General features: G+C 41.7%; 1 protein-coding gene across 1 annotated transcript in view; it reads right to left on the bottom strand.

Annotated features, from left to right (window-relative positions):
• ZNF704 (zinc finger protein 704) overlaps window positions 1-26,049 on the bottom strand; it is a 267,179-nt gene that overhangs the window by 25,223 nt on the left and 215,907 nt on the right. The window contains exons 4-6 of the mRNA XM_011989091.1: window positions 25,426-25,658; window positions 8,784-8,884; window positions 4,196-4,463 (exon numbers count right to left, since the gene is read on the bottom strand). Of these exons, the coding sequence (XP_011844481.1) occupies window positions 4,196-4,463; window positions 8,784-8,884; window positions 25,426-25,658 (602 nt within the window). The remainder of the gene's footprint in view (window positions 1-4,195; window positions 4,464-8,783; window positions 8,885-25,425; window positions 25,659-26,049) is intronic.

A 26,049-nucleotide genomic window follows, 5' to 3' on the forward strand; every position in this document is an offset into this window, starting at 1 on the left:
AAAAAAAAAAAAAAAAGAAAAAAAAAATACTGGAAGCAACACAAATGCCCAGTAATAGGGAAGTAGGTAAATAAATCACGATATACCTACAGAGTAATTCAAAACGTTGTTAAAATGGCATAAAAACAGATACATATACCAATGGAACAAAATAGGGTACCAAGAAATAAGTCCACATATTTGTAGCCAACTGATTTTTGACCAAGGCGATGAGAACATACACTGGGGAAAGGACATCCTCTTCAACAAATGCTGCTGGGAAAACTGGATATCCACGTGCAGAAACATGAAACTAGACCCCTAGCTCTTGTCATTTACAAACATTAACTCAAAATGGATTAAAAACTTAAACGTAAGACCCTAAACTATAAAACTACTGAAAGAAAACACAAGAAAAACACTCCAGGACATGGGCCCAGGCAAAGATTTTTATGGCTAAGACTTCAAAAGCACAGGAAACAAACAAACAAAAATAGACAAATGTGACTATATTAAACTAAAAAGCTTCTTCACGGCACAAGAAACAATCAATAGAGTGAAGAGCAACCTGTTGAATGGGAGAAAATATCCACAAACTATTCATCTGGCAAGAGACTACTATCCAGAATATACAATGAATTCAAAACAACTCAATAGCAAAAACCAAATAATTCCATTAAAAAGCGGCAAAGGACCTGAATTAAAATTTTTCAAAAGAAGACATACAAATGACCAACAGGTACATGAAAAAATGCTCAACGTCGCTAATATCAGAAAAATGCATATCAAAACCACAATGAAGTATCATATCACCCTAGTCAGATTGGCTATTATTAAAAAGATGAAAAATAACAGATGCTGGTGAGGAAGCAGAGAAAAGGGATCTTGTATATACTGTTGGCGAGAATGTAAATTAATACACCTATTATGGAAAACAATATGGAGATTTCTCAAAATCTAAAAACAGAACTACCATATAATCCAGCACTCCCACTACTGGGTATTTATTTAAAGAAAAGGAAATCAGCCTACCAAAGGGATACCTGCACTCTCATGTTTACTGCAGCACTATTCACAATAGCAAAGATAATATGGCATCAGCCTAAGTGTCCATCAACAGATGAAGTGTCAAAATGCGGTAAGAACACAATGGAATACTATTCAGCTATTAAAAAGAATGATATCCTGTCATTTGCAGTCATATGAATGGAACTACAGGTCACTATGGTAAGTGAAATAAACTAGGCACATGAAGACAAACATCACATGTTCTCACTCATATGTGGGAACTAGAATAATTGATGTCATGGAGGTAGAGAATAAAATGATAGTTATGGGAGGTGGGGAAGGGTGTGATGGGCCATGGTGGGGAGATATGTTGGTTAGTAGGTACAAACATACAGTTAGATAGAAAGAATGAGTACTAATGTTTGATAGCAGAGTAGGATAGCTATAGTTAACAACAATGTATTTTAAATTTCATAACAGCTAGAAGAGAGGACTGGAAATCTTCCCAACACACAGAAATGATAAATACACAATGGATTAATATTCAAAATACCCTGACTTGATTATTATACATCTTATGCATATAACAAAATTCTATGTGTACCCCACAAATGTGTATAAATATTAGGCATCAATTTTTAGAATGGTGTTGTTGAAGAAGATTCATTGGCATGGGAAAATGTTCATGATATATTAAATAGAAAAAATAAAATACAGTAAAAACAGTTCTGCAACAGATCCCTTTTAAAAACTGCACATATATAAACACAGAACAAAGTCTTGAAGTACATACAAAAAATATTAACCAAGGTTGGAATTAGGGATGAATTTTCTTTCTTTACTGTGTTTAATATTTTCTATGCTGAGCATTTATAATTTCTATAAACAGAAAAGTCTCAACATTTCTAAGTTTATGCTTTGGGAAGGACATTCTAGATCAACTAGTGTGTGTTCCAACTCTCTCATTATATAGATGAGCAAAATGATTTAAGTAAGTTGGCACCCATGATTTCTGGCCTAAGTGTAACAGTGATAAATAAAGATGAACGAATTACTTGTTTTGACCAACATAATAAGAGTCAGGAATGAAATTTATTACACTAACTAATTCAAACATTAGCTCTATTCCATTACTCTTGAGTTTAAGTCTGCTAAATAAGTGGCTAAATTTTTTGACTAAATTTGTAATTTTCTACTTACAAATATATTTGCTAGTGGCAGTGGCTTTGTACTTGGTACTACTGGAAAGCATTTTGACAATACACAGTAAGAGTCATAAGCTGTTCACTCATATTACATCCTCTGACTCAATTATTATTCTTCTGAGAATTTAAAGAAAAAATAAACACTACAGGCACAGAGATGTTTACAGTGGAGTTATTAATGATGATGAAAAAACAGGATAGATTAAAAAGTAAATATCTAACAATAAGAATGATTAAAACAATTTGGTGTTTCAATTTAATTGGATATTATTTAGCTATATGGAAAGTTTTTATAAAACAAGGGTGGGGGAACGTAATTACAAGTATGTAAAGAAGATTTTAAAAAGTTGAATAAGGTAGTTGAGAATTATAGGACAAACATTTTCTTAAAATTTGAATGTATTAACATTGTATAAAAACAAATCAACATTTAAAAGAGTTAATGGCCAGGCATGGTGGCTCAAGTCTATAATCCTAGCACATTGGGAGGCCAACAGGGGAGGACTGCTCGAGGACAGGAGTTTGAGACCAGTCTGGGCAATGTAGTGAGAGCGTGAGAGCTTGTCTCTACAAAACATTTAAAAAATTAGCTGGATGTGGTAGTGCACACCTGTAGTCCCAGCTACTTGGGAAGCTGAGGCAGGAGCATTGCTTGAGCCCAGGAGTTCGAGGCTGCAGTGAACTGCACTCCAGCCTGAGAGAAAGATGGAGACCCTGTCTCAAAAAAAAAAAAAAAAAAAAGTAACTTCTGGTGGGGAAAAGGGAGTTTTACCCCTGTCCTAAATTTGCAGGATTTGTCCCTAAGGTCTTGTTAGACTTTAGCACGACTCAGGATTACCTGGAGGGCCTGTTAAAACAGAATGCAGGGTTGGTGGGGGGCACAGAGGAGGGTGTGGAAGAGGGGTGGTCCCAAGAATTTACATTTCTAACAAGTTCCCAGGTGATGCTGGCACTGTTGATTTGGGGAATATTGAGAACCACTACTCTAATCCGAGAAGCTTAATTATCCATTTAGAAGGCAGGGCATGAAGTCCCAGATCTGGAGTGTGATTCTGCCGTTGTGCCAAACCTTTCCAATGCTTACCTTTTATTTATTTATTTTTCTGAGACAGGGTCTTACTCACCCAGGCTGGAGTGCAGTGCCACAATCACAGCTCACTGCAGCCTCAACCTCCCTGGGCTCAGGTAATCCTCCCATACCTCAGCCTCCCAAATAGCTGGGACTACAGCACGCACCACCATGCCTGGCTAATTTTTGTATTTTTTGTAGATATGGGGTCTCACCACGTTGCCCAGGCTGGTCTTGAACTCCTGAGTTCAAGCGATCCACTTGCTTCAGCCTCCCAAATTTCTGGGATTACAGGTGTGAGACACTGTGCCCGGCCTTATTTTTTTAAAAATAGATACTTATGTAATGTGCCAGGCACCATTTTGAGGGCTTTGCAACATTAGGGATTTTTTTTTTTTTTTTTTTTTTTGAGATGGAGTCTCGCTCTGTCGCCAGGCTGGAGTGCAGTGGTGCGATCTTGGCTCACTGCAACCTCTGCCTCCTGGGTTCAAGTGATTCTCTGCCTCAGCCTCCTGAGTAGCTAGGATTACAGACATGTGCCACCACACCGAGCTAATTTTGTATTTTCAGTAGAGACGGGGTTTCACCATGTTGGTCAGACTGGTCTGGAACTCCCGAACTCAGGTGATCTGCCCGCCTCAGCCTCCCAAACTGTTTGGGATTACAGGTGTGAGCCACTGTGCCCAAGGGATTTTTATCATCCTAACAACCTTTATGGGATCGAATCCACAGGCAGCACTGGGCAAACTGAGACTAGACCATAGGACCCTATCTGTGTGAGATCCTGGCTTTAAAGGGAGAAAAAGAAACAAAGCTACTGGGCTGCTGTGTGTGATGCTGTTTTTCCACCAAGTTATCTTTTATTCATAGGCCAGATGGCCCCTGGTTTTGGTCAAGGTCAAAGTGATTGCTCTCACAGCCCCTTGCAAGTCACCTGGTAAGCATGATCAGTGTGCACGAGGTAGAGGGTGGTGGGAGCTGAGCGGCTCAAGGGCGTCATCAACTTAGTCTCTGTTTTGGCACAAGGAGTTTCTGTTCGGCTTGAATCTGGGATGGGGAAAGTAGGAGGTGAAGCCAGGGACTGGGAAGGTGAGACCGGGGCCAGGCTGCTCAGCCCATCTGCCACTGAGTCTGTGTTAAGCTTGATCTCAGTGTAGTAAAAGTCCTCTTCTCCATCACTGTAGTCGGAGTCTCCAACGCGCCTAATGCAAAAGAGAGCAAAACAATCATACTAAGCCAATCTGTTTTCTTGCCTCGAAATCTTGCACATGCGTTTCCCCTCCGTCTGGAATGCTTTTCCTCCCTCTTGTTTGCCTTGCAAACTCTTCCTCATCCTGCAGTACTCAGTTCAACGGTTCACTTCCAGGGAACCCTTCCTTGATGTCGTAAAGCAATTCATTCATTCATTCATTCATTCACTCATTCAGTCAATTATTCAACAGTGATTTATTGAGAATCTAGTATGTTCAGGCACTGTTCCAGGGTCTCCTGATAACACAGTGAATAAAATATAGACTCCGCCCTGATGGAACTTACAGTGGGAACTTACAGGCAGACAAGAAACCCCTAAAGAAATAGGTATTTATTAAGTGGGAGCTAAATAATGTGTATACATGGACACAGAAAGTGAAATAATAGACATTAGAGACTTTGAAAGGGGGAGGGTGGGAGGGAGGTGAGGGATGAGAAATGACCTAAGGGGTATCACTTTCACTATTCGGATGCTGGCTGCACTAAAAGCCCAGGCTTTATCACTGTGCAACACAGCCGTGCAACACAGCCATGCAACGAAACTGCACCTTGTACTCCCATTCAATCTATGAAAACAGAGATTTAAAAAATTAAAAAATAATTAAAAAAGAAATAGATATTTAATACATCAGGTGTTACTAAGTCCCAGAAAGAAAAATTCAGCAGCCTAATACTGTTGTTAAGGAGGATTAGTGACGGGGGCACTATTTTAAATAGAGTGGCCAGAGGAAGGCTCTCTGAGGAGGTGACGTTTGAGTAGAGACCTGCCTAGAGGAAGTGAGGGAGACACCATGCTGGCACCCACAGTGAGAACACACCAGGGAGGAGTGACACAGAGCTCTCAGGTGGGCGGGCCTTGCAAAGAGGCCAGAGGCTGGAGCTCAGGACACCAAGGAGTGACGGGAGGAGTGAGAACACGGGAGGAGTGAGAACACGGCAGAGGCAAGGTCATTCAGGGCCTGTAGCCCACTGCGATGGCTTTGGCTTGCATTCCGAATGTGGTGGAAGCCACTGGGTGTTTTCAGAACTCTAACTTAATTTTAAAAGGATCACTCTAGATACTGTCTGGGAAATAGAGGACAGGAAGACAAGAGCAAAAGCAGAGGCCACCGAGGAGCTGTTGTCAGCAATATTCCAGATGAGCAGGGCAGGCGAGCAGTGCAAGGGCCGAGACGTTAAGTCCTGGGTGTATTCTGAAGGTTGGGAGTTAGAACTTCACTCCTAACTGTTAGTGCTCTGTGCTCCCTCTGAAGTGTGTTTACTCATCTGTTTTGTTAATCACTGGCTACCTGTCTGTATTTTTTTAAACCTCTTTGTCGCCTCACTATGACTGATTCTCTAGGGATGTGTTTTATCATATGTCACTCCACACATATTGGTGTATTTGGCGGGGGGTAGGTACCTAGTAAATGTTGCCTGAATGAATGAGTGAATGAATGGAGCTGAGGTTGTTCTAGCACAGTGATTAAGAGAATGGGTTCTGGGGTTAGACTTCCTAGGTTCAAACCCTGACTCCTACACATTCTAGTTGTGTGCATGATTTTGGTGGCCTACAGACAGCTCCGTTCCTCAGTTTCCCCACTTATAAAATGGGGACCATTAATTATAGCACCAGATTATTGTGATGATTAAGCTAATAAATATAGGGTGCTTAGAATCAGACCTGACACAATATAAACACTATGTAAAGTGCTTATTAAATAAAAACAAAGACGATGTTAGAAGGTCTCAATTTTCACCGTCACCAGGAAAAGTAGCTTCTTAGGTGTTTTCAAAGTTCCCTTCCCTGAAACATAGCACATTGTACTTTTCCACAGAAAGTTTTGAGTAAAATAAAATAACTCTCCATAATGTCAGAAAATGTTTATTAGATGATTTGTGAGTTTGTAGAGAAGTGGTGCTTCCCTTCTCTAGAAACCTGGCTTTCCAGGATGGCTGGCCAGAGGCCACGGGTATCCCCCCTCACTGCAGCAACAGCAGATCACTGACTCAGAACATACCTTTTCTCCAATAATGAGCCCTGCATAGAACCTAACATAAAAATCCATGCCTCACCTCTTCACAAGTCTGTTTGTTCAAATCAGTGGCTTGTCCTAGCCTAGCTCCATTTCCCCTGAGCTCCCAGGCTGAGGCGCCTGGGGAGGTGTCTTTGCACCATATTAGGTCTGGCTGGGCTTGGCCTTGTGACCAGCATACCACTAAAGACCCCACAGAGTGGGAAGAAGAACGTGCGTCTGTTCTATTCCTGTCCCCACTTCCTTTCCAGTTAAAGGCAGGTTGAGTTGCTGCTGGCTGCCACGTGCTGCTAATAGACACACAGGCCTGGGGGACATTGTGTGTCCCACGTGGGGATAAATCAGGACCAGCCCCTGGTGTACAAGAATGGAGTGAGATTTAAGAGAAAAGTGGTGTGCTTTTTATATAGGTACGGCGTGTACTGCAGATACATCAGAGGTGAGGGCATATTTTCTTCCGGCTTTGACATGTTTCCCTCTTCATCCCCTCACCAGCCAATACTCATTAAAAATTCCCCATCATCCTACAGCCATGTAATTGAGTTCATGGATCAAGGCAAAGGTGTGTTCTCTCTCCCAGTGCATGAGAGAGCACAGGCACTGGGCTTCATAAGTATAGATTGGCCTCAGAGTCCTGCTAACCCAGGCCCATTCCTGTATGGTGCCTGGCAGGGCTATGAACCATAATTCACCAGGGAAGTTCTAAAAGCACATCAGGAAAAAGGGGATCCCAGGAAAGCAAAGTGGCTGCATTTTGGATTCTACCCACTGTGCGAGCACCCCAGGAGCTCACAGAACTAACATGTGACACCAATTCTGGGGTCTATAAATACATACAAACAGCATATGCTTCTGATGGGACTGAATAGGGCTCAATTTTCTGGGCAGACAGACTTTAAAACAAATATCCTACCTCCTGGCTCTAGCTTTGGGAAGTTCTTTCTAAACCTTTAAAAAGCTGCTTCCATTGTGAATTGTCTTGACAATGAGATTTCAGGGGAGACACTGCAGGATTTCCTTCCCTGAAGGCTTGAGGAACAGAAGGGGGGTGTTCTGCCCTGAGGTATTTCAACTGGTATTTCTTACACATAAGGTAGACTCTGGTCAGGGAAGCCTTACAGGGCCATATCTCCAGTGCCTGTTGACCTATGGGTAATGTGCTCTGGAAGGCTCTGGTGTGTCCCCAAACATCAGCCTGGATGATTATAGAGCTAGATCCCTGTTTCTCTCCATGGTCACTATGGAGCCACCCTCAAAGATTAGCAATATCACCTTAGAAGCTATTTTCACCTTCTGCCTATACCACTTGTTGGGCATGATGCATTTTCTAAATGTATCCCTTGCTGGGTAAAGTGACTACTGTATTTATTTCTCTGCACTTATCTTGTGGAAAGGACTCCTCTGTGTCCAAGCACACAGGAGCCTGGCCATGCATTTGTGCTTGCCTTATGAACACTGGTTGTGACTTACAGCCTCTCAAGGTCCCTTCTAAATCTCAGATCCCTGGATGAGATAGACTCAGGGCAAAAAGCACAGGACTAATGGAATACCACTGCCCCCCTGGGGTGACCTGTAACTGCTGTGGCTCCTAACCCTTCATTTTATCTTTCCTTTAGAAGGTTGTTACATAATATGAGGAAAATTATACATTTTACAAATAAACAGCTTATTTGAGCAACAGAAAGTGACTGAGCCAGATGATCAGGCATCATAAGAATAAGCAACAGCAGCATCGATTGGTGTGGTGGTTCTTGAACCCTTTTTAGGCTATATATGCCTGTGAGGCTTAAAGTCATGAATACTCTCCACTGGAAAGTAAATGTACATTTCTTTCCACAGGTAATTTCAGTGGGTTCAAGGACCCCTTGAAGTTCAATAACAGATTCCAGGTTACTCTAGTGTTTTGTACTTTACAAGTCTGTCTCACATATATTTTATCTTTGGCACTCACACTTGACCCTGGAGAGCTGATATTATTATAAATGTCCATAGGAAACTGCGGCTCTGGGCAGCAACTTGCCTAAAGTGACTCAGTAAAGTGAACTAAAGAGGCTCTAAGATGTTACATCCTTGTTCTTTCCACTGTGCCATATTGGCTTAGATGATCTACAGTGGCCATCTCTCTAGAAATTAGGAAGACCAAGTCAGTCCAGTGTCCAGAACCTTTAAGGCACACTGTGGTGCACAATTTCTGAGTGCGGGTGGCCTTAGACTGAGCAGATGGAGGCTACATCCCTGAAGAGAGGGCTGCCTTACCCCAGATGGATGGTCCGGATGTGTTTCTGGATACCTGCCGCAGTACTCAGCACCTTCCCACAGTTTTTCCAGAGGCATTTGAACATCACCTTCATGGAATTCTATAAAGGGGAGAGAGTGATATTAAAATGGAAATTATTTTCTAACAACATTTTCTTTCTGTCATCCCAACATATTTTTTTCCTTCATTAGAAAAGTTAACAGCATCCCCAGTCTCGTGACTATAACTCAGGACACTGTTGTAGGCACCCTTAGGTTTGTGAGTATCTTGGTGACCTCAGTTATTTCCTCATATCCTTCATGAGAAATGAGCTCTGCTGGAATATTTCAGATCATGTTCATGAAGGTAGTCACAGGGCCATTTTGGCTGTCTAAACAGTGGATAACATTCACTGAGCACTTACTGTGTGCTAGGTGCTGTCTTAAGTGTTTATCTCCTTTAATTCTAAAAGACAGATACTAATATTAATCTCCATTTTACAGATGCATAGAAAGCTCCAGTAAAAAGTGTCCGGTCAATGAACCAGCTACTGGCAAAGTTGAAATATGAATCCAGGGACTCTGGCTCCAGAAACCATCCCCTCCACCAGTACAAAATTCCACCTCTTCAACAAGGGTTGCAGTATTTTCTTTTCCTTTTTTTTCGGACATGGGGTCCCACTCTGTCACCCAGGCTGGAGTGCAGTGGCACACTCTTGGATCACTGCAGCCTCTGCCTTCTGGGCTCAAGCAATCCTCCCACCTTAGCCTCCCAACCAAGTAGCTGGGACCACAGGTACATGCCACCGTGCCTAGCTAATTTTTTGCATTTTTGGTAAAGACAGGGTTTTGCCATGTTGCCCAGGCTGGGGCAATATTTTCCAAAACAGTCCAGTGCCATGATTGATAGCACTGATTTTGGGCTTATTTCTCAAGTTCTTCGTGCTCTTATTTATAAAATAGGAATAATAATAGTACCTGTTTCACAGCATTACTATGAGGATTAAATGACGTCATAGAAGTGAATCAGTTAGCAGAATGCTGATAGGAATAACCATTCAACCAACAGCAGCTATTACAGGATTATTATGATTGTGCGTCCTAAATTTTATAAAAAGTGCGTTTTCTCCAGGGAGGTCCCTTGTCATTGGGATGCCATCTCTTTGCTGACTGTTCCCTTGGGTATGGTGACAGTCACTTCCATGTGTTCACCAAGCCCCATTTCCTTTTCCTGCTGGGTACACAGCTAGACCTCGTTTCCCAGACTTCCTTGCAGTCAAGTGGGATCACATCACTGAATTAGGGCTGATGGATGAGAAGTGACACACATTCCTTTTAAGTCTTGCCCCTAAACTACTTCTCAGTATCACTCCCAGCCTGCTCTGCTGGCTAGATGCAAAGGACACAAAAGTCTTAGGGGACAGCAAAACCACCAGATCAGAGTTCTTAATTTTTTGTTTGCCATGAACCCTTTTGGCAGTCTGGTGAAACCTATGAATCCTTCTCAGAATAATGGTTTTTAATGTTTAAAATAAAATACACAAAGTTATAAAGAAATGCAAGTGTATTGAAATACAGCTAGAAAAAAACATTAAATATTTTGTAACCCTATTAAAAAGTGGTTAAAGGACATGAACAGACATTTCTCAAAGAAGACATACAAGTGACCAAAAAAGAAAAAAAAAATAGGAAAAAGATGCTCAATATCACTAATCATCAGAGAAATGCAAATCAAAACCACAATGAGATACCATCTCACACCAGTTGGAATGGCTATTATCACAATGTCAAAAAATAACAGATGCTGGCGAGGCTGCAAAGAAACGAGAATGCACATACACTGCTGACAGGAGTGTGAATTAGTTCAATCACTGTGGAAGGCAGTCTGGAGATTTCTCAAAGAACTAAAAATAGAACCACTGTTCGACCCAGCAATCCCATTACTGGGTGTATACCCAAAGGAAAATGAATCATTCTACCAAAAAGACCCATGCACTTGTACGTTCACTGCAGCACTATTCACAGCAGCAAAGACACGGAATCAACCGAGGTGTCAGTGGAATGAATAAATGTGTTACGCATACATCATGGAGTACTATAAAGCCATGAAAAAGAATGAAATTATGTCCCTTGCAGCAAAATGGATGCAGCTGGAGGCCATTATCTTAAGTGAATTAATGTGGAAAGAGAAAAGCAAATACTGCATGCTCTCACTTATAAGTGGGAGCTAAACCATGGGTACACATGGACATAAAGATGGAAATAACAGACATTGGGGACTACTAGAGGAGGGAAGTAGGGAGGGGGGTAAGTGTTGAAAAACTATCTATTGGGTACTATGTTCACTATCTGGGTGATAGGCTTAATTGTATCCCAAACCCCAGCATCACGCAATATACCTATGTAACAAACCTGCATATGTACCCCTGAATCTAAAGTAAAAATTGAACTTAAAAAAATTTTTGTAATATTGTAATACACATACTCTCTAATTAATGAAGTAAATAACAAGACCTTGAAGTGGGCCTAATAACTAGCATAATTTTAAAGTAGTGTTATGAATAAATGATATTTCATGATATCTACTAAATTGTAATGTGATATGAAACATCTATGATTTTGGTAGGTATTAAAGTCGCAGGTGGTGCTAACATTATTATGCCTTGATGCCTTAAATTATAATTACAGGAAGTGTTAAATTATGGTTAAGAGGTTGGTGAAAATAAAGATACACTTTTTCCCTCATACAGGTTCACCGACCTCCTGGATTCTGTGTATCCATTTGGGGATCTGTGGATTCCAGGTTAACAACATCTGCATTAGAAGGAAGAAGCCTGGATCCCCAGAGGGCTGTTTGGAGCAAAGACATCCACCCTCTTTGGAACCTCCACTGACCTGACTGGATTGTGACATGAGAATAAACAAACCTTTATTGTGTTAAGCTACTGACACGAGAAAAATGGGTTGTTCCAACAGTCAGCCCACCTGACCAACACATATAGCAGTGGTGACATCTTTCCCAAACTGATGGAACTGATGTAGCTTGATTTATGTGCCTGCTAGAATATCTGCAATCAAGTACTTCTGGTTCACACCATCATACTCTTGATTCTATGAAGCAATCATTCACTTATTTAGAAGACGACTCATCAGCTATTACTGATGGAATCAGTATCCAGATGATTTATCTGGACAGCCACCCCATGTTGAAGATTTTCCATAGGTTTCTGAATTGAAAAATGGTACTTGGGAGTTTCCAGAATTGAAGAGTGCTCATGTGTTGGTGAATGGCTGCCTTAAGCATGGCAAGCAGAGGACAAGTGTGGTAGCACATTGCAGCAGTCTGCTAGAGCAGATTACTGACCACGGAAGGAACCCACTGTTCACATGGGCTTCGTGAGTCCAGTGGCCCACTGTGCCCCAGAGGCTCTGCCTGGGTGGCCAGCATTCACAGCACAGCAATCTTTCTGTTTCTTCTGCAGCTCCTGGGCACACACACCCAGCTCCATGATGTTCTCCCTGCAGTGTGCAGTGCCGGGCGTAGGACCCAGAGCTACACGGAGCTAGAGCTAAAGCTCTTTGAGCGGAGAAGCAAAGACATAATTAGGAAACTTTAAGTACATGATCCTTATGAGTCTGTGTTTATTCCAAGGAGGCAGTTCACAAATTTCAGCCTCCAGGACCTCCTTGAGCCAGTGATCTAAACACATGAAACATAAGATGCGCCAGAGGGGGTGATTTAAATACCAACTTCAAACCTGCTACGTTCACAAAAAGAAAGTCTGCAGAATTCAAAATATTATTTTACTCAAAGCATAGAATTTAACAGTACTGTCTTAGTCCATTTTGTGTTGTCATAAAAGAATACCTGATGCTGGGTATAAAGAAAAGAGGTTTATTTAGCTCGTGGTTCTGCAGGCTGCATGTGAAGCATGGCGCCAGCACCTGCTCAGGTTCTGGTGAGGGTTTTTGTGTTGAGTTAAATCATAGTGGAGGTCAAAGGTGATGCAGGAATATGCCAAGAGGGATCTAACCTAAGGGGCATTCTGGCTTTACAACGACCCACTCTCCTGGGAACTAATTCATTCTCTCAAAAACCAATCCAGTCTCATGAGAGCGAGAACTCGCCATTATGAGAATGGTACCACGCCATTCAAGAGGGATCCACCCCGATGACCCAAACACCGCCCACTAGGCCCCACCTCCCAACACCCCTACACCAGGATCAAATTCCAACATGAGATTTTGGTGGAGGTAAATGAACCATATCAAACCATGGCAAATATTAATGAACAACTCCTTACACTATGAATGCTTTCTGCCCATTTTTCAAATGATGAAGCTATATTGTAGAAAATATCTTCCACGTAAGAGAACCAATGACTCAAGCAAAAATACATGTACCCAGCAGTCCAAGCATCTGTCTGGAAATGAAGTCATGATGGATGAAAACACTTTTTGATTAATTCCTAACCTTTTTGCTAATGGCATTCTTTCATTCATTAAACCAAGTATCTATTTAGCAAGGAATATTCTAGGTTTTGGGGATAGAGAACAAAAAAAGAAATGAGGCTTCTTTCAAGGAAGTGAAATTCTAGTAGGGGAGAGACATAAATTATAATACATGATGACCATTTCAGATATAGCATGAGGCCTGTAGAAGGTGACTTTTGAGCTGGGACCTGAAGGTTGGAGAAGGAGCCAGCCAAGCTATGAGCTAGAGTTTTCCAGACATAGCGAAGAGTTAAGTGCAGAGGCCTGAAGATGAGAAAGATCTTGGCTCTTGGAGGCCAGAAAGAATGAGGGTGTTTTGAGAGTGAAATGTGGGAGGCAGTGATTTATTTGAGATAAAGTGGCGAAGCAGGGTCATATCATGTGGGGCTTTGCAGATAAAGGTAAGGAATTTGGATTTTCTTCTAAAATGAAAGAGAAGTTACTGAAGGAAGAGAGTGACACTACATGACTTGTTTTTTTTTTTTTTTTTTTTTTTTTTTAAATATGACTCTGTTTTGGGATAGAAAACAAATGAAGTCACCAGCATGGAGTCACTGCATGAAGTCACCACAGGTGAGAAGAGATGGTAGCTTAGAGGGTTTGGGCAGAGAGGATGGAGAAAAATAGACACATCCAAGACATATTTTGGAGGCAGATCCAACAATACTTGCTGTTGGGTTGACTATGAGGAATGATAAAAGGGATGGTGTTAAAGATGACTTCCATGTTTTAGGTTTGAATGACTGGGTGTGTTGTGGTTCTGTTTTGGATATGTTAATTTTGAGATGACTATTATGTATCAAAAGGAGACTGCATGCAGGACACCGGATATGTGAACCTGGAATCAGGGAGAGTCAGGGATAGAGATATAAATTTGGGGTCAGCAGCTGAAGGAGCACTTAAAACTTGGGTGTGGATGAGACCATCTAGGCAAAAATGCAGTTAGAGATGATTAGGGTGCACTGTAGCATCCAATATTTTATGTTGGAGATTGAGAAGGAGCAGCCAGAGAGGGAAGTGGTCAGGAGATCATGATATTAAAAGCACAAATAGAAGAAAGTGTCTCAGGAAGGAAGATGTGACCAACTGTGTTGAACAAGGACTGAGAAGTGTTCCTCAGATTTGGAATATGGAGGATGCTGGTGGCCCAGATAGCGGTAAATCTCGTAGAGTGTTGTGGATGGAAGTCAGATTGGCATGGACTGGAGAGTAAGTGGGATTTAGGAAAACAGAGAGAGTAAGTGCCAATGTTTTCAAGAAATTTTGCTGACCGATGAGCAGTCAAGGGAGGGTTTGTAAAGATGAGTTATACTAAGGTGAGTTTCTATGCTGATGGGAATGACTGCAAACACAGGGAAACTGATGGTGCAGTAGAGAAGTAGGGGTTAGCGACAGGATGAGGTTCTTCTGAAGGTCAGGAGAGCAGCACCAATATACACAGAACAGGGAGAGGGGCTGCGTTGGACAAGATAGGGCAGTTCTCCGCTGGAAAAAGGAGGGAAACCAGATGGTGGCTGCAGATGCAGTTAATTTGCTGATTTGGTGGAGAAGGGGAAAAAAAAAGCATTCCTGTATGAATGTTTCTAATTTTTCAATGAGGTAGGAACTGGGGTCAGAACTGAGGACAAAGAGGGAAGGTTGTGTATGAAGTTTGAGGATACTTGAGAAGGATAAAATAGTTGCCTTACAACAGCAGTCCCCAACCTTTTTGGCACCAGGGACCAGTTTCATGGAAGGCATTTTTTTCCACGGACTGTGGCGCACGTTGGGCGAGGATGGTTTCGGGATGAAACTGTTCCATCAGGCATTAGTTAAGATTCTCATAAGCAGCGCGCAACCTGGTTCACAATAGGGTTCGTGTTCCTATGAGGATCTAACGCGGCTGCTGACCTGCAAGAGGCGGAGCACAGGCGGTAGTGCTCACTGGCCTCCTGCTGTTTGGTCATGTTCCTAACAGGCTGTGTGCGGACTGATACCGGCCCGAGGCCCGGGAGCTGGGGAGCCCTGCCTTAGAGAGCGGGGAAAGGAATCGGCAAAGCATAAGACACTATTTCCGTATTTCTGATATTCATGGTGGGAAACAAGATTCCAGAAAGTTACAAGACTTATCCAGTGTCATCTGATGGCTCTTACCAATGAGTCAGTCAGATGTAGGCTTTCATAATGAATATAATAGTATTGTAAGACAAATAAAGCCAAATTCCTCCTACATCATGGGACGTTTTTAAGGCCTCAAATTGCTGATTGTTCTAGGATATGATAATCACAGTGGTATTTTTGTACCATAACAAGTACTATTTATAAGATTACTGTTCTTCGTCCTTGCAATAATGTCAAGTATTTGTTTTTTAAACTGACAAGTAGTTAAGGTTGGTCCTGATTACAGAAAAATAAATATCATTGGTTTAACTCCTTTCCATAGTTTTTATTTGTTACTTCAAGTAGATGACACATTTTGGAGGCATCAAACCCCCAGAATCCAAGGAAGCTGACCATTATCCTCTGTTAAGTCCCCTGGAATTAGGATAACTACCAACAGCAATTGTTTATCTCCTCCTCACACATACACACACCTTCCTTGAACCCCTGCAAAAAGGCTCCAAAGAAATCTGTTGCCCAAAGAAAATTAGGTAATGATAATAAGAAATGTAATGAACTTTGTCTCCTTTTGCCTTTTTTCCTTTTGCTGGGTTTTCAAGAGGCACTTTGGGGATAGACTACATTCTATCCCAGTGCCTCACAGTGTCTGGCTCAATAAATATTTGTTACGTTCAATCTCGGAAAGGTTGTGTTTTGGAACCCTCAGAGATGAGCCACATTTGAGACATCTTAATTTATTTAAATAGCACTTTGTAAAATTTACTTAGTGAATCGTCTGTGTTCAAAGCATGTTTGCCAAAAAGATTTGTTCTGTAGAATTTAATGTTTCTCAGCATGATTAACTCTTGCTTATCTTACCTGGCTGTAAATTAACTTCTCAGGGGACATCCATGGTGATGCCCTGCATGGAGAGGATTGAATTATAAGATGGTTTTCCCTTCACTTTATATCGCACATTTCTCTTCCAGTCTTGCATACCCTACACTGGTAGCTGCCTGAGGAAAGTCTGAGTTCACCAGAAGACAATGGAAAATCTGCTACAGGAAAAATTGCTAATTTATAATGACTCAGGTCATTGGCAAAAGTGATTAGAAAACAATGTTGCATCCTAGAGATACAGAAAGTTCCTGTGGATTTGCAAGGCAGTTGTAAATAGGGACTCAGAAACATAATTACATATAGTGGGAAGACTATCAACTGTTTTGGGGGAGGCGGCACTCCCAAAACAAAGTTCTGCTTTCTCCTCCACCTCTTCCTTTTGACATTCCTTTTGAATATCTCATCTCACATTTATTATCTCATTTTAGTCCAGACTGTCAGAGCTCTGCCTTCAGTTTACACATGCACAGATAGGGGCCATCTTTAAATTTGAGGGCAACACAGCTTAAGGCAAACACAGCTTAAGGCAATAAGAGCTTAAGAAACACCTATAACTTTGAGCCAATTCAGTTTGTAGGAATCTATCCAAAGACAGTAATTCAAAATACTTGCAAAGACATATGTATATTCATCACACAGATTTTTACACTAGATAAAAATAAGAAATAACCTCAAGGCTGACAATAGGGGATTGGTTAAATTATGCCATATGACTGTATATTAAACAATCTTAAACATGAAGTTGTAAGAAAAGCTTCTTTGGTGTGAAAAGAAAAGTTACATGTCTATTAAGGGACTTGATGAGCTGTCCTATTTGACCTGACAGGTCTACACCATGCCTTTTCTGCACCATGCTCAGGGGCCCAAGAGGCTGCATTAACAGGGCTTCTGGCTCATAGATCTCTGGTTGGATTTGGCCAATGAGAGGCACCGGCAGGAGGTGGGGAGGCAGGAGAGACTGGAGAGCAGGAGGGTATTGATTCCTCCTGGCTCTCTCCTTCTGCCTGGCCACAGGTGGGCAGTGGCTACATTTCTCCTCCAACACTTACCCTTTCTGTTGGGTAACCTCTCCAAAAGCTGTATTTCCAGAGTTCTGGTAAATCTTCTGGATTGTAGAAATTCCTCTCTTGCAGAGTCTCTTCAGGCTCTAGGGGTTAGGGTTAATAATGGCCTTCCATGTTGTTAGCCCCTGGAGTCCTGCACCTCCCCCTACTGATTTCCCCTAACCCTGTCTACACCTTTGTAAAGTGACTTGTCTCTACATAGGCCAAAGACATTCTTGCATCAAAGCATGAGGCTCTTTAAATGGGAGTTTAGTGCTTTTCAAAGTCCCCTAACTACATCCAGTTGAAACAAATCCTTTGTCTACAAACAGACTACTTGCTGTTACACTAAAGAAAAGCAAGCCATGGGAGGAGGAGAACATGAAAAAATAGCTAAATAAACAACGCCCAGATTGCCGCATGGGTCCAAGCCTGCCCAAGGAAGCCAAACCAAGCAAAGCTGCTGGCAGAGTTGCAGCAGCCAAATCTGAACAGTCCCATCTGTGCTTGTACCCTGGCTTCTCCTCACAGAGCTAACAGATGTTTGCAAAGCTGGAATGTCCACCAGCTCATGGAGAACAGCTGAAAATTTACCCCAGTGGAAAGCACTTCTGCAGAATACCAACGTCAGCAAAGACCTCAAGTCTAACAGAATGGTCTTCTTCATATAAAGGAGAGGGAAGAGAGGGAGGCCACCGTCGATTGGGAACCACTCTGTGCCTGGTCCTGTGCTAGGAACTTCCACATGTGTATCTTATTTAACACCCGCAACAGGCCCAGGAGGAGTTGAAGCTCCATGCAGTTGTGAGCAGACTCCTGGAATCTCACATATGCCTGATGTGAGATGTATAGCAGCTCCCAGACAAACTCTTTAGAATTTCTCAACATTGATGCTCTAGGCCATCATGGTTGGAGAGAACTTCCCAGAGATTTTCACCTTTGCAGCAGCTTCTGAACTGTTTCTAGGAACAACTGCCTTGGGTCTATTGGCTGAGACCTTTGGCCAAGGTTTCCCTGATTTTCTCTCTGCTTGCCCTACCAATAGGAAGCCTCAATCCTGTTTTTAAAAGATGATTTCATACTTAGAATATATGAAGTAACTTCTATTTTCTTGACAGAACCCAGACTGATACTTAGGATTGATACGGTGACTGCTGAAGCTCACCTTCAGTTCATTGAAGAATTATATAACATTTTTGAAGTATTTCGAAGTATTGTATAACATGCATATGACGTGTAAGTCCAACCAACGCTATATGCTAGAAAGTACATGAACATCACTTTATCACTCAGCAGCCTGGAGTTAACGTCATGTTCTGAGGTGACTGAGAGGATCTTCAGGTATTTTTTTTTTTGTATGGTGACGTGTGTGTGTGTGTATGTGTGGTGTTGGAATGGCAGGGCAGGGACAGGGGCTTACACATCCAAGACTCTCCAGAGAGGGCTGAGTTATTCTGTGCAGGTGAGTTGGCTGCATTATACAAACTTCCTCAGCCTGTCTCGTGAAAACCCACACAGCTTGGCAGCGGCTCCAATGGCTCTTTCAGGGTCAAGAGGTCCACATAGATCCTCAGCAGATGCCAAAAGATCGGTAAATGCACTAGTGTATTTTAAAATTAGTAACTTCCTAGAAGCTGGCAGGGGTTCCAGTGGTCTCCTGAATTGGGAAAGCAGCCATGTTACCTCATGCTACCTCACGGTTACACGGTATACAAGTTGACTTACCTTTTGGGGGATTTATTTATTTATTTGTAAGATGAGGGGACTAATGAGAGTAGAGGTTTTGGATCTTCAAGGTGTGTGGGGGTTAATACAAAGTAACAGGTGAATTCAATGTATACCAAGCACAGATGAAACACCTCCCACCTCCATGTGCTGTTTATAGATGCTGTGGTGATAAGTGAATACAAAATTAACAAAAGTTTTGTAAATGGAATAACCAGAATGTCTTCTTTTGTGCCTGGCTTTTCTTCCCCTCTGCATAATGTTTTTGTGATTCACTCACTGTTTCCTGTATCTGTAGTTCGCTCCCTTTTATGTGGTGAAGTATCCCATTGTATGATTACACCACAATTTGTTTATCTAGGTACCTGTTGATGGGCATTTGGGTTGTTTCCAGTTTGGGGTGATAATGAATAAAGCTGCTATAAACATTTGTCTGCAAGTTTTTTTGTGGATGTGTGTTTTCTTATCTCTTAGGGAAATACATACCTAAGAGTGGAATTGCTGGGTCATATGGTAAGTGTATATTTAACTTTCTAAGAAACTGCCAAACTGTTTTACAAAGTGGTTGTACCATTTTACATTTCTACCAGCAATAAATGAGAGTTCCTGTTGCCAACATTTGGTATTTTGTATACCAAAAATACACACTGTATAATTCCATTTACTTGAAATTCTACAACAGGCAGCATTAATCTATAGTGATGAAAGTTATACCAGTGGTTGGTTGCCTGTTTGGGATTTGGTGGTGCCTTTGACTGAAGCGGGGTATGAGGAGTGCTGGCCTTGGTTAGAGTGGTGATTACTCAGGTAGAGACACAGTCAAAACTCACTGAACGGTATACTTAAAATGGGTTCATGGGTTCATTTTATTATGTGAAAATTATACCTAAGTAAAGTTGATTTTAAATGATTTCTATAACAGCAACAACAAACGACAAAAAGATTTCTGAATTAACAGAAATCCCTAGTCATTCTGTGTTTTCTCAATCAATGAATTCTAAAAGTGCATCTCATCTTTGGGGACATCTGGACATTTCTAGACATACTGAGTAGTCCTCTAACTTGGAAAGATCGAGACTGGGCTAGAAGATTTCTAAAGTCCTTCGAACTCCAATGTTCCAGAGCCTATATACTACATGGCACGTTATTCTAAGATCTTGTCACTAAGTTGCCTAGATATCACTCCTCTTTATCCTGAATTTTCTCTATGAGGCCAATCAGCTCCCTGCCCTGGCTGACAATGCCGTATGTACCATCACCATGAAATCCGTGCAGTTGATCCAAGCTGCTGTTCTTAGCACCGCCCTCCCCAGCAGTTTTAACAGATGGATCTATTTCTGGAACAGCCGTTCTTTTTGCGAGAGGCACTCTCTGCTCAAAATTAGTGGGTTAGGAATTAAGTCAGCAGAGAGACTGGCAACATGCTTATTCGTGAGGGCTTTACGGGTTTGTTTTCTTCTTGGAGCAGCCATTCACAATTTAAAGTGATTCATAGCTTTTTGGCTCTGAACGATTAAAAATACAGAGTGGAGCAAATGATTAATTGTTTGCTACTGTACAACTATTACTGAAGCACCTTATGTTAACTCAGTGCTTTCTTCTCTAACTTGAGGTTCTTCCTAATACACAGGTACAACTCTTCATGGTTAAGACACACACCTGTGAAATAAATGGAAATGATGAATGCTGAAATTTAGAAATTGCCTCTGAGATGCTGCTAATGTTCTGAAATGCAGAGTCCTGAGTCAGATTTCCTTTTATGCCCCCAATTTCTGCTACTGTCTTTGCTGCACTCACCTAGTGCATTGCAGAGGGCTTCTCAATGCACACCCAAATGAGCACAGGGTGGCTGAGGGATCCGGAGTCATCCTGAGCCACTGTGGCATTGGCGTGGTGAGTGTGGTCAGGGTGGAGGGTGGAGGCAAGCACCCCCTTCTCTCCACACCTATGCTTCTCAAATTCCCCATTCAGGCAGTTGCCAAATGGGGGGAAAAGAGGCAAAGTATTAGCAGCTAACATTTATTGCTCTTTACAGGGCCTCTCGTATATTCCTGACAACAGCCACATCGATATGGTGCCACCATTTTCCATATTTTATAGATGAGGAAACTGAGGCTGAAGAGGCCAGATGACTTGCTTAAGTCACATAAGTCCTAAAGCTGGCATGACAATTTCGGAATGTACAGATTCCAGAATCTGACAGAATCAGGGATCTGGCATGGAAAAGGGCACATAAATCATTTCTGATCAGCGCTTCTTGATTTTCTTGGGGTCTTGTGGAATTGATGGTTAACTCTTTGACCTTCCATAGAATTCATTTTCTCCCACGAACTCCCAGAATGGCTGTATTCAGGGTCACTGCATCACCTTGTGGTCATGACGGAAATTGCACCTCCCCAAAGTCACACAACTCACAAAGTTGTGTGAGTCTGGACTCACACAACCTGGTTTTTCTCTGAGCTTGGAAGTTCTGTCAGTCCGTCTTGAAATCCCAGAGGAAAAATTCTGCTAGACCTGGGCTTGACAAAGTTGGCTGGCTGACCTCCAGAGCCAGGATAGAGAAGCCTTTCATTTCCCTTCCCGTATTCTCACCTACCTTGGCTGCAGGTTCCCTAAGGGTGACGGATACTTCATGTGGCAGACAGCCTGGAGTTCCTATTTCTGCTCTCCATTTCTTTCGGAACTTTGTGCACCCTTGCTCCCACCCTGCCACATAGCTGTAGTTATGTCTGATTATTTTCTCTCCACGTTTTTCTCCTTGTGGGCCGAAGGAAATATAGATTCACTGAATTAACTTGCCTCAAACATTTCCTCTGCTATTTCAGTTAAACTGATCTCTGCCACATTATAAGCTACACAGCCTTGGACAGTTAACATAACCTCAATGAGCCTCTTGGCACAATGGGGATAAGAATACACCAAAGATTTGGGGGATGATTAAATGAAATGCTACATTTAAAAGCATTTGGTAAACTGTAACTAAATATGCAAATATAGTGATTATCAGTAAATATTTTCTCCTCACTATTGATAGTAAGAGAGACTGCCTTGTCTATGCAGTGTACCACACACTGTCATCTTCTTTACATAAGCGGAACATGGATCTCCACAAGAGGTGGGAGTCAGCCGTCTCTGTGCTGGGGGGAGGTGGGAGAAGAGATGAGGAAGCTTCCATAATAATGAGAAAGGTCAGGATCATTGTTTCATAGTCAGATATAGGCAATGCTCCCTCCCCTTTTGTTTAGAATCCTCAATGTCTATTCAAATGTTGCCACATTCTAGCACATTTAATCTTCATGACTATCCTGAGAGAGGCATGTTAATACCTGTTTGCCTGTTTTACAGATGAAGAAGTTGATGATCAGAGAGGTGAGATGATATTCTTAGGTTCTCAAGGTAGCAAACAATATGAATCTTTTGATTTCCAATCAGGACATCTTAATTTACCACAAATCATATTATCTCTTTATAACAAAGAACAGAAGCTTTCAAACTTTATGGATGATGAGCCACAATAAGAAATACATTTTGCACCGCACATACACATATGTGTACACTGAAACAAAATTATCAAGAAAGAATACTTATTATGTACAGTGTACTCTATTCTGTTTTATTGATTAAAGAGTGACTCATTAAATTGATTCACAACCCACTAGTGGATTGAGACGTGCAGTTTGGAAAAAACTGATCTAGAAGGTTCTCAAACAATACCCACAGAACAAGTGACTATCACAATAGGTTTTAAATGGGTATTATGAAACTGAGGGAAAGGAGAGGAGAATAAGATGAACTCAGAAAGTTCTACCAATTAGACAGAACATATTGTCTGGTTTAAGCAAATTAACTCATAGAAATCTTTTGAAACATGATTTTTAAAATATCTAAAATAACTGTATTACAGTTACTGTGTTCTGTCACATCACGAACACTGCATTTATCACTTGTAATTATTGCCTCTTTACACATCAATTTCCAGCCACCCAACTTTCGACACCTTGAAGAAAAAAACTATGCCTTATTCTCAGGGGAATAAGTATTTTGCCTGATATGTGCTCAATAAATATTGGTTCACCTAATGAATTTAAAAAAGAATAGTATCAGCCTCACCTTCTTGTTATTTTCACCATTCCAAGTAACTTTAAGTTCAAAAGGCCAAAGTAACAACTTGGTCTATGTAAAATCCATGCATTAAACATTAGTGGCTACAATCAGCATCCTATTGGTCTCATTTTGGGGACATCTAAAGTCTGAATAGAGGGAGAAGTCATAAAGAAAGAAGGATAAACACTATTCTTACTCGTTCATTCCTTCCTACTTTCTAGCTTCTTCTGGAGTGGGCCTATGCTCATTCAATAAAAACAAATATATATAATAAAAATTAAAAAATTAAAAAATATAAAAAAGGAAGCTTTTTTCCTTTTCCTTTGGTGACTTGACTATAACTTAATTTAGTTAAGGCCTGTAGACCTTCCATATGGGGCTAATAAGTGCAGTCTAATTGTGATGCAAGAGTGTGAATTTTGGCTCAGTGGCTACATTAGAAATGGAAGGGTGTGACAGGCTTTCATTAATGTGCCTTAAATAACATTGGGGTTCCCTGTGCTCTGAGTCCTCTGTCACAATCCTGGGCCATGCCTGTTAGGTGTTCGAACTACACACTCAGAAAACTCTAGGGAGAAAGTCTGTGAAGCTTAAAGTAACAGGAAAAGACTTCAGGTTCCTACCACTGTCCTGCCTGCAGGTACCCACTGATACAAGTGCCAGCCTCTCTCCCCCACTGGTCAAGTGAAGACCCAGTGTCCCTGGGGACCCACAGGGTGCCAGAACAACTCCAGCCCCTTTGCATGACACACTGGTATGAAACAGCAACTCTTCAGGCCACTGCCTCTGAGAAGGTCAGGGGTCTACATTAATATCCTTTTTTCTGGATAAAAATGTCAGCCTTTTTCACATGTACACACCCAGAGACAGTGCCCATATCACCTCCACTGTTACACATGTGGAATGATGCTGAGAGATGCAGGGAGGGAAGGCATTGTTGGATCAATGCCATCTCTTTGTTTTCCTCTTTGAAATGAACTGGGGGAGGAAAAAAGTTTGCACTGCAATCCTCAGGGCTTTATATTGGATTTTTGTTTGTGAACAGCCATTTAATAATGAAGCTACCAATACTAAATTTAAAAACCAATACATATAACAACAGTTTTATGTGGTGATTTTAAAAATAATGCCAAATGTCTTCTAGATTTAGTGGTAGTATAGTGGTAGTTTTGCTTCATTCTGTGAAATGGAAATGTTTTTGAAAAATGATGACCGAACATAACTTAAATGTACCTGAAGAGAATGAAAAGAATATGAACTTGAGGCTCAGGCAGATCTGGGCTAGAATGGTGGCTCTGTCCCTTTCTAACCTGCCTGACGGGGGCCAGTTAAATGTACAATCAATCTCCCTGATCCTCAGTTTCCTCATATCAAGATGGAAATGCAAAACTCACTACACAGGACTGCCGGGAGGATTAAACAAATGTGTAATCAATTAATTTGCTAAATCAATTAATTAGATGTCTTTTTTTTCTTCTACTACTTTTTGTTTTGTTTAAAGCAACAGGGTCTCACTCTGTTGCCCAGACTGGAGTGCAGTGGCCAGATCACAGCTCACTGCAGTCTTGAACTCTTGGACTAAAGCGATCCTCCCACCTCAGCCTCCTGAGTAGATGAGACTACAGGTGCATGCCACTACACTAAGGTAATTTTTTTTTTAATTTAAATTTTTTTAGTAGAGACAGGGTCTTGCTATGTTGCACAGGCTGGTCTCCAACTCCTGGTCTCAAGCAATCTTCCTGCCTCTGTCTCCCAAAGCAGTGGGACTACAGGTGATGAGCCACTGTGCCTGGCTCTTCTTCACTTTTTATTTAGTTAATATATAATCTCTAGGATGTAAGAATGGAAGTTTGTTTATATCTCAGCTTTTATGTATATTTCACAGATAACTGCATAAAAATGAGATACAAAATATTCTTCCCAATAACCCTTCAGGGCTGATTGAGGGAGAAAAGAGGAAAAGATATTAATTATATTTTACATATGAAAAAAATAAATTCCATGAAGAGAGTGAGTTCATACCGAAGCAAGCCTGAGGTCCAATTTTCTAACTTACAAATACTGGTAACTCCCAGGTCAGCAATTTATAACCAGAGGATGGGACACGCGCGTATATACTTTCAGGAAACTTACCAGTATATGTCATTTTTTAATTGTCACCATAACAATTTCTATTCAAACTTCAACAACATTAAAGAGGAACGTAAGCTGCTGCTTTCCACAGAAAGCGGGTGTAGGTCCAAGGTTAAGCTCACACTGGCCCTTCAGAGGGGACAGAAAGCACCTTCAGGAAACTGAACACATGGTTGACCACCAACCTTTCTTTTCCTGGGAATGGGCTCGTCGAAGAGCAGGTTGCTGGCCTCCGCCTCGTCGATGCCGTCGTCTGGCTGCGCGGGGCTACGGAAGGGCTTGAAGCTGTCAGCCGAGAGCGGCGGCGACGGCGTGGACGGGTTGGACTGGTCGCTGGGGGCGCTCCAGCTCCAGTAGCCGCTGCTGCTGGTGCTGGAAGGCACGCAGCCGCCCTCCTTCCAGGATCCGCTGAGGCTCTCTGCGTGCACACAAACACAGTCAGTGCCAGGACCCCTGCGTGCCCGGGCATGGTTCAGTGGGGAAGTGGGAGCCTTGGTTCTACACCAGTGAAACCACTCCAGCCCTCTCAATCATCTGCAACAGCTGGGTATGTAAGTTTTAGCTCTATTTATACACCGCCTCCCAAAAGCCACACTGTAGTTTATAAACATTTAATTTTTTTAACCTCATGATAATAGGTTTTTCTAAGAGTTTTCTGATGTGTTTTTGTATTGTGCAACACAAATTCCTTGGGATCATAGTGGGGATTATATGGAAAAAAAAGATTTTCTTGTTCACTGAGTTTGGGGAGCTCTGGGTTTACTGACTGCAGGATTTCTAAGACAGGAATAGCATTTGCAGTATTCTTC

This window comes from Mandrillus leucophaeus, unplaced genomic scaffold, assembly GCF_000951045.1.
Source record: "Mandrillus leucophaeus isolate KB7577 unplaced genomic scaffold, Mleu.le_1.0 Scaffold346, whole genome shotgun sequence".
NCBI lineage: Eukaryota > Metazoa > Chordata > Mammalia > Primates > Cercopithecidae > Mandrillus > Mandrillus leucophaeus.